Below are 17,515 nucleotides of genomic sequence, written 5' to 3' on the forward strand. Positions count from 1 at the left end.
AGGGGAGTGTATACTTACCCGGATGGAAGCACACAAACCTTAAAATTACACAAAACAAAACTCTACAATACCAGCTTCTCTCTGAAGGCAGGGAGCCCGGCCCACATACCTACCTCCTCACAGGCAACAAGCCAGGCGTCCTGGCTCCTGCCTCCGGGCTGGCCGAGGCTTTGTGGATGGAGTAGCCCCACCGCTCTCCTGCTCGCCTCCTCCTTTAATCCCTGCTCCTCAGCCACACGCCTTTGTCAGCCACTTGAGACTTCACGACTTGACCACAACCTCTTTGTGGTCCTCACCTCCTGCCTCTTGCCACAGCTGGTCTGTGTGCTGTTCCCTAAATACGTCATGCCACCTCCAAATCTCAATGTCTGCCCCATGTCCCCGGTGCCTGGCCTGCCCTGCCCCGCTTCTCTTCCTGGAAGCTCCTGTCCAGGCGTCTCCGGGCAGTGAACCCCTGTGCTGACCCACATGGGCGGCCATGACTACTTCCTCCCTTGAGTTCCTATAAGACCAAGGAGCTGAGTGGTCGCGCTTAGGCACCACAGCCTGAGCTCTGATATGGTGCCCTCTGAGACAGTCCCTGGTCTAAGGGTCTCCCAGAGGGGTTTGCGGAGGGCTCCTTGTCAGTTCGCAGAGCAATGCGAGAGGCCTTGGACCACTGAACGCTGCCTCTCCTGAGGAAGGAGTGAGGGTCAGATTTGCTGGACCCGTTCTCCCCAGATCGCCTCTCAGCAGAAGCACAAATAGCTCTGAACTGCATCTCTGCAGGCATTATGCGGAGTACAGACAGGCTTACGAGATAAAGGAGTTCTTATGGTTTAAATGGGGACAGAGGACATTGCTAAAGTGTTCTAGTTCCTACAGACTCCAAATTGCTTCCACTGGATAAGGGCTGTCTTTCTGATGTGCTTAGCACTTGCTGTTTAGAGACAGGCTGTACCGACCTAGAGCCTACTGCCATACAAAAATGAGTGTTTTTGTTTGGGAAGCTTACGGTCCCTGGGGAGCCACACACCCCATGGTTTAATTCTACCAGGTGATATAATTTTTTCTGGATGTGTTCTAGGGGTAATGCTGCAGGTGCTAGTAGGATATATGCACCTTCAGGGTGCTGAGCTAACATTTTGAATAATAATAATAATAGTTTACATTAATATTATATAATGCTCTCTATTTTCTAATAATATACTACTGTACTTATGTAATTAAATGATTTATGTTACACTTGAATTGTACATTCTAGGTACCAGACACTTTCTAAGCAGTTTATGTATATCAATTAGTTTAATACTCATAATAACCCCATTAGTTACCCATTTTACAGATGAGGAAAGTGAGATAGACAGGTTAACTAGCCCAAGATCATATTTCAACATTCGACAAAAGTGGATTTGCAAAGAGCTGTCAGACTGCTCTTACCCATCGGTGAATCTTCTTACCCATCCAGCCATGCTAGCATGGGGCTTGATGCATAGCTTCCGATGCCATGCCAATATTGGCTTTTGTTATAATTCAGAAAATACTCACTAAATCCCCTTTATGTTGGGAGTATGCATGTGGGAAGGATGCCTGAGACAATTGATGGGACAAATGTCTTGCTGATTCAGGGGCTGCCTCTTACTTAAGCTGCTCTTAAGATACTAAAGGGTGCATGCCACTAGGCAGCAAGAAAAATGTTAGCACGAACGTTGTTTCATTGCATTTAGCATGTCCTTGTATGATTATCACACATAAGGTCATTTTTTCCGAGCCTACTTATGACAAACATATTAAGAAATGATATTTTATGTCTAATTACTACCTTCACCAAAGGAGACTTAGAATCGTCACAAGCAGCAGAATTTGACCAGGAAGGGAATGTTGAATATAAGCATTAGAGAATATGATACATTTTCAATTTTACATTATCTTTAGTAAGAACTATTTTTTAAATTGATATTTAGAGAGAGAGGGAGGGAGAGAGAGAGAGAGAGAGAGAGAGAGCAAGAGAGAGAGAGAGAGAGAAACATCAATTGGTTGCTTCCTGTACTTGCCCCATCTGGGGATTGAACCCACAACCTAGGTATGTGCCCTGACCAGGAATTGAACCCACGACCTTCCAGTGCATGGGATGATGCTCCAATCAACTGAGCCACACTGGCCAGGGCTTGTAAGATCCAGTAGATTAGCTAATACTCAGCAGAAATCCCCTTAAGCTTTAGTTCTTGCCATTTATGTACAGAGAGTAACTACTCACAAGTACTTAAAGTATCAGTTACTTGTTTTAATCAAAGATTATCTATTTCCTTCTATAATTTTATTTATGTAGAATAATATTAACACCATTAAGTTACACTTTATAACTGTTTTCATCATTCATGTAAATTTGGTAAAAATATTCTTACTGCAGGTCTAGTAACATAATGACTGTTATGTGCAAATATGTATGCTTTTTTCCCTAGAAAAAGAAATCCATCTGTTCATTTTATTTTACATATTTTAGTGAGCTTGAAGTTTGCATTTGAAATACCCTGGGCTGCTTTGGTATATATGAAATAGTGTAAGAAAAAGCTCCTATTTCTTTTAGCTTAGAAATAATAGCAATTTTAAAATTCTATAGCAGGAAGTTCTGTCGGATCACACATTTAGAAATGTATCACCTTCTGAGAATTGCTCCACAGTTTCAAATCTGTTATTACTTCCACTGAGATTGTCCTTTGATATCGTAGAGTTGTAGGGTAAATACAATGAAAAGTATCATAAAAAATTGTTTTCTAACTCTTGGAAGGAATATGACAAAGGACGTCATTGAAAAGCTAGAAAGGCGTGTATCATTTAAGGCACTGAACAACAGTCACAGGAATGTCGAAGGAAGATGAAAGTCAGAGGATGCTTTTCAGGGCTGGGTGTGAGGGGGAGAAAGAGTGGGTGGCACTTGTTGGACTTGCTCAGGGTAGGGGTGGGAGCAATGCCAATATTGGCAGCCTGACTTGAAGGTGTCATGAGAGAACCTCCACTTCTGTGACTCTGGGGCACAGGAAGTGGAATAACTACTGTTTGCCTCCCCTTTATAATATTAGCAAAAACAACAGCACAGAAGATGACTTCTGTTGGTAGACTACCCAAATGCTGTGCAAAGTATTTTACATGTAATTTAGAAGCAAAATATCCAATAGATATTTTTTTTCCCAAATGGTATACTTGAGTTAGTAATAAAGAAAAGGGATTGAACTGCTTGCTCATAGACTGTAACTCATTTTGAACCATCACCATCCACAAGTCCCTCAGTATTATACAGCCTTGGAAATTCTGCATGAAGCACAACCAGCATCCGTAAACCGGGGTTAAGTCCCCAGCTCGGGTGGGTGGAGGTGGCTCCCCAGACAGAGGAGGCCTCTCCATCTGTTCGCCTGCAGCTCATGCAGATGGGGAAGGAGCAGCAGAGCAGGGTCCTGCCCTTTCCTGAAACACCCCAACTCATGCCTCATATACACACACTTCCTAGTAACTGTTCCCCAACTTTAAATCCCGCCCCCCCAGTAACCTTGCCATGAAGTCACTCTTCACTTCTTTCGGTTCCTCCCTCCAACTTGTAGTTGCACAAAATTTTGCCTGACCAACCTCCCTACACACTGATTCTCCTTCGCTTTTCATTCTTGAGTACGTTTATAAAGTTCATATTCTGTTCCAGAAAGAACCTAAATAAACGTTTAGGTCTTCTTTTTCGCTTGCCTATGCAAATTTCACTCGAAGTCCCTAGGGCAAGTGGTTTTCCTTTCACACCTACTTTGTTAAAAATATAACTCCCTCCTTCTCCCCCTCCCTGCTTCCCTGTCTTCCTTCTCCCTTCCTTCCCCTTTCTACCATACTTTGAAAGCTGTTGTACTCTACCATGCTCTGAAAATAGATAACTGTATCAGTTGACATCTTTTAATCCCAAGGGTCTCTAGAGTTAATCTGAGACATACACATGTCAAGTTATAGCTTCTTTTTTGTTATTTATTTTTAAACTTTTGGTTGAAACACAAACTCTGGTTTTAAGGTTGGATCTAAGAATGCATTATGGTTATCATCATAGCTACTAAGGCCCCTTCTGAAAGGGATTAAGAGTGGTTGATAATCTTCAAAATCCACTTCCACAAACTCACAATCCCAGTACAAAGCCTAAAGCAGAAGCACACAAGAACCCGTCTCTCCATTGCTGAATGGAGCACTGCTCCAATTTACCAACTCACCAGCCAGGAATGATGATCACCACACGGCCAAAGAGTTAGTCACTGTTTTTCTTCCATTTGTTAAATTCAGATCTATGGTGTATGAAGCAAATGAGAGATGGACTGCAACAAAGCCCGGGCTCATTTTGGGGCCGTGCAATCCCAGAGGGCTGATTTCGCTTGTGGGCAAGTGCTTACCATCCTGGAGAATCCCGACCTTCTTTGTGCTCTTTTCATAGCCATCGTCTTCCTTACCTTTGGGTGCAATATCTGAGAACTGGTCTCGCAGAGTGTCCAGCTGCTCGATGGTCAGGGTGCCATTCTCTTCCCTCTCCACGGGCGGAGGGCGAACCGGAGGAGGGGGGTCGGGGAAGACATTTATGTCGCCATTAATGAAGAAGCCGTCCTGGTCTAAATAAAGTTCGTTCTGAATTTTCGTAGCCGTTTCAATGTGATAGCGAGCTATCTCAGTTAGTTTCTCCACACTGAAAGTGGAAAAAATGAAGAGGTTTATCGCCAGTGAAGACCCCATGAAGTTAACACTGCTTGCTTATTCGATACACACACAAAGTTATGATATTCTATGGCTAAGTTAGACAATTCAATACGCAAATTTAAAAATTCTAACTCCTCCTCAAATCCATTTCTGAAGAGGCAGGGTATAGATAAATAAATGCAGATTAGGATCAAAATACATGCTTGTGGTAGAGCTTACAGCCACGCGTTTTATATAAAGCTAAACAAGAAGGGATATTAAATATGGTTATATTTGTATTAGAAGATATTTTATTACATAAGCGAGATATGTCAAGTGATATATTTCATTCTAAGTATGAACCAGAATCTATACTAATAATAGAGGAATATGCAAATTGTCCAGGACGCCATCACATAATGACCAATCAGGATGGGGGCAGGGCTGCGGTGGAGAGCTATCAGCACACCTGCGGTTGGGGTCCAAAAGGTGCTGAGAGGAAGGAGGAGTACATAGGCAGGGGGATCAGGCCAGCAGGGGAGAGCAGTTATGCAGTTAGGGTATCAGGCCAGGAGGGGAGAGCAGTTAGGGCCACCAGGCCATCAGGGGAGCAGTTAGGACATCAGGCAGGCAGGCAGGTGAGCGGTTAGGAGCCAGTGGTTCCAGATTGCAAGAAGGATCCCATATTGGAGAGGGTTCAGGCTGGGCTGAGGGACACCGCCCCTGCTCCCCCCCCCCCGCCCCCCGCCCCATGCACGAATTTCATGCACCTGGTCTCTAGTATGGTTATATGCCAGAAAAAAACACACTTGTAATATATGACTGTTGGAATAACATGCTCATTTGTAATCAGGATAAATTATTAAGTGAATCAAATTTATATAAGCATATATAAACTGAAGGATAAGTAGTGATAGTTAGGGACCACTGTGGTCGTTGGGCTGAGCTCTCATTCCAGGCCACTCCCTAGCCATGGGTACTTGGGTTCCTTACTGAATTCTCTTAATACCCTTATCTTTGCCATGGAGCCAATCACACACAACTCCATACCTCATGGCTATAAAAGCAAAATCACATAGGGCACGGATTTAGGCTGCATTGGGGATTATAGTTACAGCTCTGTTAAAGGCCAAAAAAGTTTTATAGGTAAGTACTGTATCACTGTAATACTGTGAGGATTTTGTTCATAGCTTGCAACACAGATTGAACATAATAGAAAAAAAATGCACGTTTAATCTGTTCTTACAGAATTTAGGAATACCAAAACATTCACATACTGAAATTGTTAAAAAGTAGTATGAATTGCTTTCTTTCCAATGATACCCTTCACTTTAACTCCAGCATACCATGTTGGTGAGTGTCCATAGAGTATGTTATCTAATTAGTTTGGACTTGATGGTGTTAGTGTGCTGAGGGGCGGAGGAGGGCATTGGATGGCTGAGCCTACAACAGGTGAGGGGGAGGGACTCCAACTGCAGTCAGAGAGCAAGCCATGAGCAGGATATCATAGTAAGCAGGCCATCTGGTAAAAGGTTACCAAGAGCAACCTTAGCAAGAATGGGAGGGGAAAATGCTAGAAAAATGAAAAATGGGATTTGAAGTTCCAAGGATTCTGAAAGCCCTATTTTATTTTTAATCCCCGAAGGATTTTTGCAATAACCAAAATAGAAAGCTCAGCTGAGCAGCCCTACGTTTCAACTTCTTGTGGCCACATTCAGAGATCAGAGATATGCAGATACATAATATGCACCTGAGAACTATGAGTAGATCTGATAAAAATAAAGAGCATTTACATGTGATGGCTCATGGGTGAGAGCTGTGACTCCTCAGAATGAAGATGACAGGCTTTCATTGCTAAGGGACAGGCAGAGCACAGACCTGAGCGTCAGTACTCTGAGATGCTGATGAGTAACTGACTGACTTGGCTGCTCAGTGAAATCATTGTAAGCATGACTACAGCAAGGTTACCAATGGAGTGAGCGTGTGAGTGTGTGTGTGTGTGTGTTACCATAAAGCAACAGATATAAACAGCTGGGATAAATATTTTACAACAGAACTTTCATTATGAGACAAGGATTGGAGAAAACAGGCCATAACAACCATCTCTTTTGCCTCTGAGAGTACTTGCCATCTGTATCCAGGATTTGCCATATGTACATAGCAACTTCCAAATGTTTAGTTAATGTTTGCTGCCAACTCTCGTATATCAGAATCTATATCTAGTAGAAGCCTGGGAAATACTCCAGTTGGAGCGCTTCCTTTTACAGATGAAGCCGGCCTGCGGCGATCAGGCACGCTGCTCATTTGTGGACAAAGTGGGAGCCCAGGTCTCCTGAGGGCTATTTTCATGCTGCCCAGATGGTTCTTTACTCCTTTTTAGGGGAGAATTAAGAGGATGAGACTCACTGCCTCTCACGAGCAGCGAGAGTCTGGAAAGCCTTTGGAACCCAACAGAAAAGCGGAGCAGGATATCATTACCCTTCCCAGCGGAACAGCATGACGAGTAAAACATGTCATGACTTCTCAGCCTTCCATTAATTGGCCCTGACTAGTAATAAGACTGGCATTAGTAAGATATGAAACATTACCTTACTTCTGAAAGATATCTAAAGATTACCTATGCTCTTACCTTGTAAACTTGGTCCTCATTGAGCAGTGTGAAAGCCAGGCTCTTAAATTATGTGCAAGACTGGATATTGCAATACAACCCTTTGAAATGTGATTTACCATTTGAAAAAAAAGAGTCAATACAAAGATACATGTGATTATCTAAAAGGTCAAAATTTCTATTTGTAAATGTAATTTGCATTTGTATACACCTTACAAATTGTTGTCAATTTTGGTCTTCAGAAGTTACCAAAGTGTATTTTTAAAGAGTCCTGCAGTACTTTACCTGGCCATTTCACGTAAGTACCTCTCACCAAGCCACTTTTCCAGGAGTTTATATACATCAACCACCTTTGTTACTAGATCTTCAAGGTGAGCCAATGCTTTAATCTTTATTAGCTCAAGTCGGAACTGGGTGGCTATCTCTAATTAAAAAGAGAAATAAGGATTTTTTTAATGTATTATATGTACATGCATATTCTGATGAACTGAAGTCAAATTTTAAAACAATCATGCTTTGATTTGTGAAACTTTAGACACACATTTAATCTAAAAATATGGATAATACCTCATTGAATATCTCATTGAAAAGCAGATGTGGTAGAGTCACTTGACAGTTTATTTAAACCAAAACTGTAGAGCTTTACATTTATTACACCTCAGAATAATATACTCTTTGACAAATTGGAATGGAAAAACACAAATAGATAATGTCCTAATTTCTAAAGGGCGAGTCTATTGATTTGGGATGACAGTGCCATTGTCTTTCTCAGCACTGGGAAAACTAGGGTCAAGTTCATGTGTCTCAGAGCAAACTTCTCCACATTCTACCAGTTTAGCTCAAGCATTAATTCACCTGCTAGGAAGTCTTTCTTGACATTCCTCCCCCTGCCCCCAATGTTCCCTTTGTCCTGTAAACCAACTTTCAATATCACAACATATTGGGTTTTAATTTTGTTACTTTGTGTTTGCGTATATATGAATGTGTTCCCAGCAACTGTTACAGGGCTGGCACATAGTGGAAACCCAATAGACATTTATTGTGTGAACAAGGGAATTAACCACAGCAGGGGTCATGTATGAATGAACTGAAAGATGAAGTAGACTTAACTACTGAAAGCAGAGGTGGAGATGGGCAGTGGGAGAGAAGATGTGTCCTGCCTTTCCTGACCCCACAGATCTTATAATGTTCAACTTACTTCCTGTGTTCAATTCACCTGCTGGGAAGTCTTGGAATTATGGAAGCAGATGGTAGTGGGATGGGGGAAAAGGAGAAGAAGAGAGAAGCAAGGGATGGAAAACATCAGTAATAGTTAACGGTCATTGAGCAGTTAATGTGTCCTAGCTGCCCTAATAATGTAATGCTATTATTTTGTCACCTACTATATTTACCATAGTTCCTTTCCAATTAGAATACTTTTGCTCATTTTCCTGATCTTTTCAAGTCCCACTTAGCAATGCATTATAAAACAACTCAAGGAGCCCAGAGGAGACTGTCTTGTAGAGTCATTGCTATTCAGAGAGGAGGTCCTTGGACATTATTGATCCATGACTTGCTCTCCTATGGGCTTTGGTCCCAATAATTCACTTTCAGAGCCTGTTCAACTTTGGATAGGTTTTATTTTTCTAATGAGATGCCTAAGTAATTCTTACTAGAATACCAAGCCACCTACCTAGCCTTCTTTCCATCTGTAAAATCACACCAACTCTAGAATATTCTGTGTTTCTATTCTTTGAGATTATACATTATTGCTACTCTCCTAACCCCTTCCCAAAGTCTCATTGTTGTTCTTTGAGATCCTAGCAGACAATTGTACAACAGTCAAATCTGGTCTTCCTATGGTCACAGGAAAACAACCAACTGAATGCTGTACTTTGCAGTTTGCTTTGTGTCCCTGAAGACACAGTTTGAGCTGGCTGTGGGCTATTTGCCTACCGGTCTATTTTCTACTGAAAAGGATCATCTTAGTTCTTTCTAATTGTTACCTTCAAATTGCAGGGCAGCAATGTGTTCCTCCTTTATTTTGACTCTCAGTTCATTCTTCTTTTCGATTTCGAGCATGTCCTCTGGGGACAGTGCTGTAGGAGTGGCCTCTGCTGAAGGTGGTGATTTACCTGAGAGGCCAATGAAACCCAATAAGCTTACAATAGACAAGTGTGCACACCTGGTACTTGGACAAAATGAGTATAAAGTAAAATGTGTAGAGCTATAACCCTCTAGCAGTGGTTCTCAACCTTCCTAATGCCGCGACCCTCTAATACAGTTCCTCATGTTGTGGTGACCCCCAACCATAAAATTATTTTCGTTGCTACTTCATAACTGTAATTTTGCTACTGTTATGAATCGTAATGTAAATATCTGATATGCTAGTGTTTTCCAGTGGTCGCGACCCACAGGTTGAGAACCGCTGCTGTGACTTAGAAAGGAGAAAACCCTGGTCCTGGTAGTGTGAGTGTGAAATATGGATAGTGTCTCCCTGAGAACTCTCCACGTGGCATCTGGGCTGGACACAGATAAAAATGCCCTATTTGTGTGGCATTGTGGGAAAATGAGATTGTGCAGCAAGTGCAGACATGGTTACGGACCAACTCCAAAGAGGTTGCAATTTAGAGTATGGGGACAGAAATTGGCAAACCTCAATGCACCGTGGATGCCATTAGCCACCTGTAGAACAACTCTATAAGGGTCACTTACATTAGCCAAGTGTTTCCATGGTCTTCATCAAGAAAAGACCAGAGGATCATATGGCTGAAAGGTAGCTGATGGTCAAGAATCTGTAGTCTACTTAATTACCTTGCAACTGGCACTTAACTACAAGTACTTCAGTGATTGCAGAAGAACATTAGAACCTGAGAGCTTGTCAGTATTGGAGAATTTGACAGTGTGATTCTTAGTTGTGGGCCCAGTTTACATAATTCTACTAAGTTCAGTAAGTAGTTCTTGGAGGACCTCCCGCAAGGGGTTTAAATCTTTTGAAGAAGACATAAGTGTAAACTAAGAAATTGTAATAAGATGTATTGATAACAACAGTGGATCTATGTATAAGTTACCGGTGAAAGAGAGCGTCTTCATCTGCATTTCTGTTTTATCATCTGTGAAATGAAGAGACGGGATGTGACTAGTGATTCCATGAGAGTGATTTGAAGCATTTCCTTCGAGTGTTGCCTATATCTTCTCTTTTCATCATCTGAGATGAACTGAACTGGTGTGTCCTTTATCGTGGTGCTACTCTTTCATTTGTGTCAAGTGGCACCACCCACACCCCTCCCTCCCACCCATGGCTGCTTAAGTGGACTCCATTGGGAAGTGTTTCCCTGCCCCTCAGAGGGAGTGGGGTGACCTTGAACCTCCCCTCCCGAAGAACAATGGATGCCAAATGCCCATCTCTGCTGCTAGACTCCAGTCCCATCGGGCGAGGGGCCATGCTCTGGTTTCTCTAGAATTCACCGTTGTGTCCCCAGCACCCCTCGGAGTGTGTTTCACATAGCGGGTGCCTAACGCACATTATGAGCAACTGCTGAGTGGAGTGACTGTGTGCATGTGCTTCCATCCCCTCCTCTCTTGCTCCACGTCCCTGCAGAAACGTACACGAGGAAGCATTCGGGGAGGGGGGGGAAGGTAATGCTGTGGCAGGGCTCATCCCCAAGGTTAAGGGGAGGTCTCTCCCGACCCGAGTTTTCTTTCCTCTTGACTCTCCAGGAGGCCTCGAGGAGAGAAGGACTTGCTTGAAAAAAACCGGAAACCTGAATTAAACCTTAAAGGTACATGCACAGAATTAGCTTTTCACTTTCTCTTGGTTACTGCAGCGAGTGTCAGCCGCTTGGCACACACTTTTCAGATCACACAGTGTCATCTTGGAGTTCTGCTAGCATGTTCAAAACTGCCGTTGAGGCTAATTCTACCCTGGCAATGCATGGCTGCTTGGATAAACAAGTTAGGTAGGGTTAGGGTTAGGGTTAGGGTCAGGGTTAGGGTTAGGGTTAGGGTTAGGGTTAGCGTTAGGGTTAGGTGCCTCAGTTCCCAGGAGCCTGGGTCTCTAAGTTAAACCTAATGGGCCTCACTCAGAGGCATAGAGGCTAGTGTGCGTGGTTAAATGCTGGGTTTCCGCCATGTGAGGCTTAAGCAGCCACAGTTCTGGATGCCCAAACCATGAATACCTTTCTCTTTTTTTAATGAAGGTCTTTTCTTGGGCGGTTCCTTTTTGACTTTTTTGTTAGCGTTTGTCTGAGGAGATTTTTCTTTGGTTTCTGCTGGCTGGTTTTCTTTCTCCTCGTCCAGGAGCCTCTGATGAATTTCAGCAGCCACCTGGTTGTATAAGAGCAATATTTCAGTGAGGGCAACATTGTGAAATATGGTAACCTTTCAGCTTTAGTCCTCAGGTGATTCCACTGAAGCCACCGCAAACCACCATGGCCTGTGTTCAGGCTTTCTAGTGCACACACTGCGGCATTCTAACTGATGGAAACCGGGCCAGGTCCTGAGAGGCAGCTCCCTGTGGCTGTCTGTGGAGGCCACTCACCTTCCCAAGCCCTGCCTGCGGGGGGTGCATCCTACGTCTCCTCATTGCCGCCTCCAGACCATGACAGCTCCCTGGTTATGCAAAAGTCCCCTTTGAAAAAAATCTCAGACGCTATGGACCTAACTACCCCTGTCCTCCCCAGTTCCTAGTATTTCTTGGCCTTCAATCAGGGGCATTCCCCTATATCAGTGTCTCTCAATATACATTTTTGTATTATTATTGACCCCCTTTGGAATTTTTTTTTAAGATTTTTAAATTGACTTTTATAGAGAGAGGAAGAGAAAGGGGGGAAGAGAGAGAGAGAGAAACATCAATGTGAAATCAAAACATCATTTGGCTGCCTCCTGCATGCCTCCTACTGGCAATTGAGCCTGCAACCCTGGGCATGTATCCTGACTGGGAATTGAACCAGCAACCTTTCTGTGCACGGGATGGTGCCCAACCAACTGAGCCACACTGGCCAGGGCTACTCCCTTTGGATTTTTAAAAATAGTTTTCCCATCACACTCCCCCACCCCATGATGTTTTAATACTGCAGGGGAGATTGTATCTGTCTATGTATTTTATGCATATCTTTGTTTTATGCATAAAATGGGTAAGAACTTTTCATGCTCCCCAAGTAGTTTTGGGAAGCACATGCCCTGTATGGACTGGGCTCCTGGACACTTGAATCCTGATCTTCATTCTACTCGAAGACCAGACGTCGCCCAGGAAGGTGCAGTGTTTGTGAGGAGGACCTGTCCTACAGGCTCACCTCACTGTTGCTTCTTAGCTTCCTTTACTCAGGAAACTCTGTTTCTGTTCATCCCAGCAAACCTCTCCTTTCATTCTCACACGTATCCGGCTTTGAGAGATTTGTTTTGTGGCTACCCCACACTGGCTGATGAATGGGGAGGGCAGGGCGCTGCCATGACCCGCCTCACCTGTCCTCTCAGGCTGGCGCTGTGCTTCAGGCAGCGGGAAAAGCTTGTCTCAAGGCTTGGACAGCTGGGGCTGTGCCTACAGTTAGGAAGATTGGACCTTTTTAAAGGAGTCCAAGGGGCCCTGGAGAGGTGAGAGGGCATTTCTGGGTGTCACCCTGAGAAATGAGAGCTGAGGAAAGACACCCTGGAGGCAGGAGCCACATGTGGTTCAACTTTAAAATCTTAAGAAGGCAACTGGTGAGGAAATGGAAGTCCACGGGAATTCATTTGTTTACTAAAGTGCTTAGCGTGTCCTGACATTGTTGCTGGGGGGCGGGGGGGGGGGGGGCGGTTATTGGGTGAGGGGCCAGAAGAAGAAAGAAGAAGTTGGATGGAGGTGAACAGAGAGATAAGGCACAATCTCTATCCTCAAAGCTTAGTCATGGGGGCCAGATAGACCAGTCTATTCCGGCCTTCTCCAAATCCCTGCTGCACTCCATACCCTATGGCTTGGCATATAACTGTCCCCAGCTGTTCCATGAGCACTAAGTGTCACCCCACCCTCCACAGGGGCTGGGAGGCTCCTGAGAGCCGGGCCAATCCTACTTCTTCACATTCTCCCCATGGCACTGTGCTACGCTCAGAAGGAGTGGCCAGAAAATGCTTGTTAGTTGATGGAATTTCTTTTAAGATAATCCTATTCCACAGAATACACCCATAGCTTCTTCAGTATCAGCAGACCCTTGGAGGGATACAGAAAGGTTTCAAAGAGCAAGCAGGTATGTTTTTAAATCAGATGTTCTTTTGATAAAAATGGACTTCATGATATATACTGTACTTCCAAATTCTTGGTAAAAGCTGAACGCAGGCTTGTTAACATTCCACCCTAAATTGCAAGCAATTCATTTTTGAATCTGTTCTTGCAAAGCACCAAGTTAGCAATTTCCTTTAAAATTGGATTTTTCTCCCTTGTCAACAACCTTGTGTTGGTGGTGATGATGATGATGGTAATTATCATCATCTTAATTTTTCTACTCACGTCTTTCAAAGACCTTTGGGTCTTTCTCAAAAAACAACAACACACACACAAAAACCACAAAAACAAACCACATAATTCACAATCTATTCAGCAGTCTAGCTTGTAAGGCTGAAGAAACTCTGGAAATAATGCCTTGGCATCGTGGGCCTGAAATAGGACTTGTTTCTTTGAAATCATTGCATACCTGCTCATTAGAAGGAAGTTTTCCTAAAAATTAGCACAGCGTACTAAACGAACAGCTCCTGGTAAGACTGCCGCATGGGAGAAAGCCCGTGTTACAGCGTTCTCGTTCCAGGGCACGAATCTCAGCTGGTATTGTTTTCCCTGCAACAGTTAACTGAATCCCCTGGAACTGTCTCATCTCTGAGCCACACTGGCCAGGGCTATTTCCTTTGGATTTTTAAAAATAGTTTTCCCATCACACCCCCTCCCCATGACGTTTTAATACTGCAGGAGAGATTGTATCTGTCTATGTATTTTATGCATATCTTTGTTTTATGCATAAAATGGGTAAGAACTTTTCATGCTCCCCAAGTAGTTTTGGGAAGCACATGCCCTGTATGGACTGGGCTCCTGGACACTTGAATCCTGATCTTCATTCTACTCGAAGACCAGACGTCGCCCAGGAAGGTGCAGTGTTTGTGAGGAGGACCTGTCCTACAGGCTCACCGCGCTGTTGCTTCTTAGCTTCCTCTACTCAGGAAACTCTCAGTTTCTCTTCATCTCAGTAAACCTCTCCTTTCCTTGAGGAACTCACAATCTCCTTAAGGTCATGTGACATCAAAGTCATACATGCCTCTTAGAAACATAAAAGCAGGATTCAAAATAATTATGAATAATATTAATTCGCAAACGATCCTCTCTCCTATGCTTTCTATGTGTTTTTTAAAGCTCCAGAAGGAAAGTAGTCCCATTTTGTATATCTTAACAAAATGATCTGCTACACTTAAAATTTCCAAAACACTTTCATATACATTATTTCATGAAATCTTTTCAACCATCCGAGAAAGAGAAGGTAGATAGAATGTCTTCCATGTTATACATTGAAGGAATAGAAGGCTCAGACTTTCCTAAAATCACATAGCTTCATCAAGACGGGTAGCCAGTGCTCTTTGTGCTGTAGCATATTCTTTTTCTAACAGTGTTTTACAAATGTAAAATATCTACATGTCATATTTAAAATGTCATTTCCCCCAGGTAACTTTAATGGGACTCACAAGACTTGCAAATTATGTTTATGCAGCTCCATTAGCAATAAAAATAATAATTCATACCTCCCTTTTTTTCCTAGAAAGCCTAGCTCTGGTTTCCTACTCCCTGGTGCTTGATAGCTTTTGTGGTTTTTGTGGTGATCACCACTGTTATTGCCGGCATCACTAATATTAACATCAGCGTTATCGGTATGGAAACAGCAGCATTCAGGGCTTAGTGCCATGTTAGATGTGGGCATTATCTAGGTGTAGGGTATATAACAGTTTTAGAATCTAGTTCGTATTCAAGAAAATAAAAAAGTAAAAATTAAAACAATGATCTAGATCAGTGATGGCGAACCTTTTGAGCTCGGCGTGTCAGCATTTTGAAAAACCCTAACTTAACTCTGGTGCAGAGTCACATATAGAAATTTTTTGATATTTGCAACCATAGTAAAACAAAGACTTACATTTTTGATATTTATTTTATATATTTAAATGCCATTTAACAAAGAAAAATCAACCAAAAAAATGAGTTCGCGTGTCACCTCTGACACGCGTGTCATAGGTTCGCCATCACTGATCTAGATAATAAGAGCCAAATGAATGGGAGAGGCAATAACTGTTAAAAGAATTGGAAGAGCACAGGTCATAGAAGACTAGGACTTCTGAAAACAGGCAACCAACTGGTCAGGAACCAAGGTATAAACTAGTGCTGAAGACTTAAAGAAAGTGTAGAATTTATGTGAAAAAGGAAGGAAAAACGAAGTTTAGGAAAGATAAATGGCATTAGCCAAGGCATTGAAATGGTTAATGCCCATTGAAAATATAGGGTGCGATATCTAGTCAGTTTACTAGAGGGTCTGAATGGGAAAATAATCCCCCAAAAAATAGTGAGGAAAAAAATAAAATTAAGGGGGAAAAAAAAACACAAAGTAAAATGAATTAATGAAGTTGGAAGTTAGTTCTTTGAAAAGACTGATATAATTGATAAAGTTCTGGGTAAGCTGATCAAGGAAGGGGGAAGGCACAAAGATATTATCAAATAGATAATATACTGTGTTATAGTAACACAAACATAAAAATATATTTTAAAGAACTTCATGCTAATACATTTGAAAATGTAGAAATGGAAAAATTTCTAGCAACACAAAACTTACCAAAACTAACCCAGGTTTTTCCCCAAGAAGACGCAAAAATAGAAATTACCCTATATCTATTTAAGAAAATGAATCCCTGTGTGGAGGGAGCAACAGTAACTCTTCATACAAACTTTCTACAAACTTCCTATAAGCCTAGGTGTCTTATTGGCAAATGCTACCAAACATTTCAAGAAGAAAAAATTCTAACTTCCACAAAAATCTTTAAAAAGCTATATCCCAGCTCAACTTATGAGGCTAGTATTACCTGGATGCTGAAATTACTTGTTCAAAAATTTAAAAATCCAAAACAGGTTATTAGGAAGACAAATTCAGCAATGTGCAAGAAGGGCGAGGCTTCATTACAATGCTGGACTTATTCCAGGGATGTGATGTCAGTTTAACATTATAAAAAAATTTTTTTTTAATATATTTTATTGATTTTTTACAGAGAGGAAGGGAGAGAGATAGAGAGTTAGAAACATCGATCAGCTGCCTCCTGCACACCTCCCACCAGGGATGTGCCTGAAACCAAGGTACATGCCCTTGACCAGAATCGAACCCGGGACCCTTCAGTCCACAGGCCGACACTCTATCCACTGAGCCAAACCGGCCAGGGCTAACATTATAAAATTGATCAACATATTTCACATTACCATAAAATGGAGAAAAAAGGCACATGATAATCTCGATAGATGCAGAAAAAGCATTTACTAGCACAACTCATTTAAAAACCTTCATAGTAAGCTAGAAATGAAAAGAAAGTTTCATAGCCTGATAAATACTATGAAAAAATAGCTACAGCCAACATTGTCCTAACTCTTGACAAGCTGATGTGAAAACTTGTATGGAAAGGCAGAAAGCCTAGCAAAGCCCAAATGCTCTTGACTAATGATGGCAAGGTGGGAAGATTTGCTCATCCAGATAACAAATCAGTGTACAATATCGTGTGGTTTGGGTACAAGGATAGACAGATAGAGCAATGCAGTTGACATAATTTGTGATATATGGTGGCAAGGATGATACTGCAGAAAAATGGGGAAAGACGCTATCATTGCCTCTGAAAGCGGAAGCACTATGTATACCACTGACATGGAAGATAGCACATATGCCCCGATGCATGCCTCACAACGATGGGTGCACGTGCACATCAGGGGACAAGTTCAAGAATGTTCACAGCAGCAGTAGTCACAATGACATCCAAAAGGGAGCCCACGTGTGTATCTGGTTAAACTGTGATCTATTTGTATAATGCAATGCTATACAGTGACAGCGCTGAACAGAATACAGCTACGCTCAACGGGATGGGCTGAATATCACAAATACTTTTGAGCAAAAGAAGACACAAAGAGGCAGAAGGTAGGAGTCCATTTATTTAAAGCTCAAAAGCAAGCGAAGCTAAACTATGCTGCTTAGAGGTATAGACTTGGGGAATAAAAGAAAATCAAGG

General features: G+C 42.4%; 1 protein-coding gene across 4 annotated transcripts in view; it reads right to left on the reverse strand.

Moving 5' to 3' along the window:
* The window catches only part of LOC139008524 (sperm flagellar protein 2-like), a 130,424-nt gene that overhangs the window by 25,910 nt on the left and 86,999 nt on the right, over positions 1–17,515 (reverse strand). For 2 of the 4 annotated variants that reach the window (XM_070411842.1, XM_070411840.1), the window contains 5 exons: positions 11,434–11,581; positions 10,327–10,368; positions 9,262–9,390; positions 7,562–7,700; positions 4,449–4,678 (listed from right to left, as the gene is read on the reverse strand). In XM_070411842.1, coding sequence (XP_070267943.1) covers positions 4,449–4,678; positions 7,562–7,700; positions 9,262–9,390; positions 10,327–10,368; positions 11,434–11,581 — 688 coding nt within the window. The remainder of the gene's footprint in view (positions 1–4,448; positions 4,679–7,561; positions 7,701–9,261; positions 9,391–10,326; positions 10,369–11,433; positions 11,582–17,515) is intronic. The other 2 variants (XM_070411843.1, XM_070411841.1) reach the window with 1 other exon arrangement.

This window comes from Myotis yumanensis, unplaced genomic scaffold (assembly GCF_028538775.1).
Source record: "Myotis yumanensis isolate MYYU_CA2020_CCGP unplaced genomic scaffold, mMyoYum1.0.hap1 SCAF_4, whole genome shotgun sequence".
NCBI lineage: Eukaryota > Metazoa > Chordata > Mammalia > Chiroptera > Vespertilionidae > Myotis > Myotis yumanensis.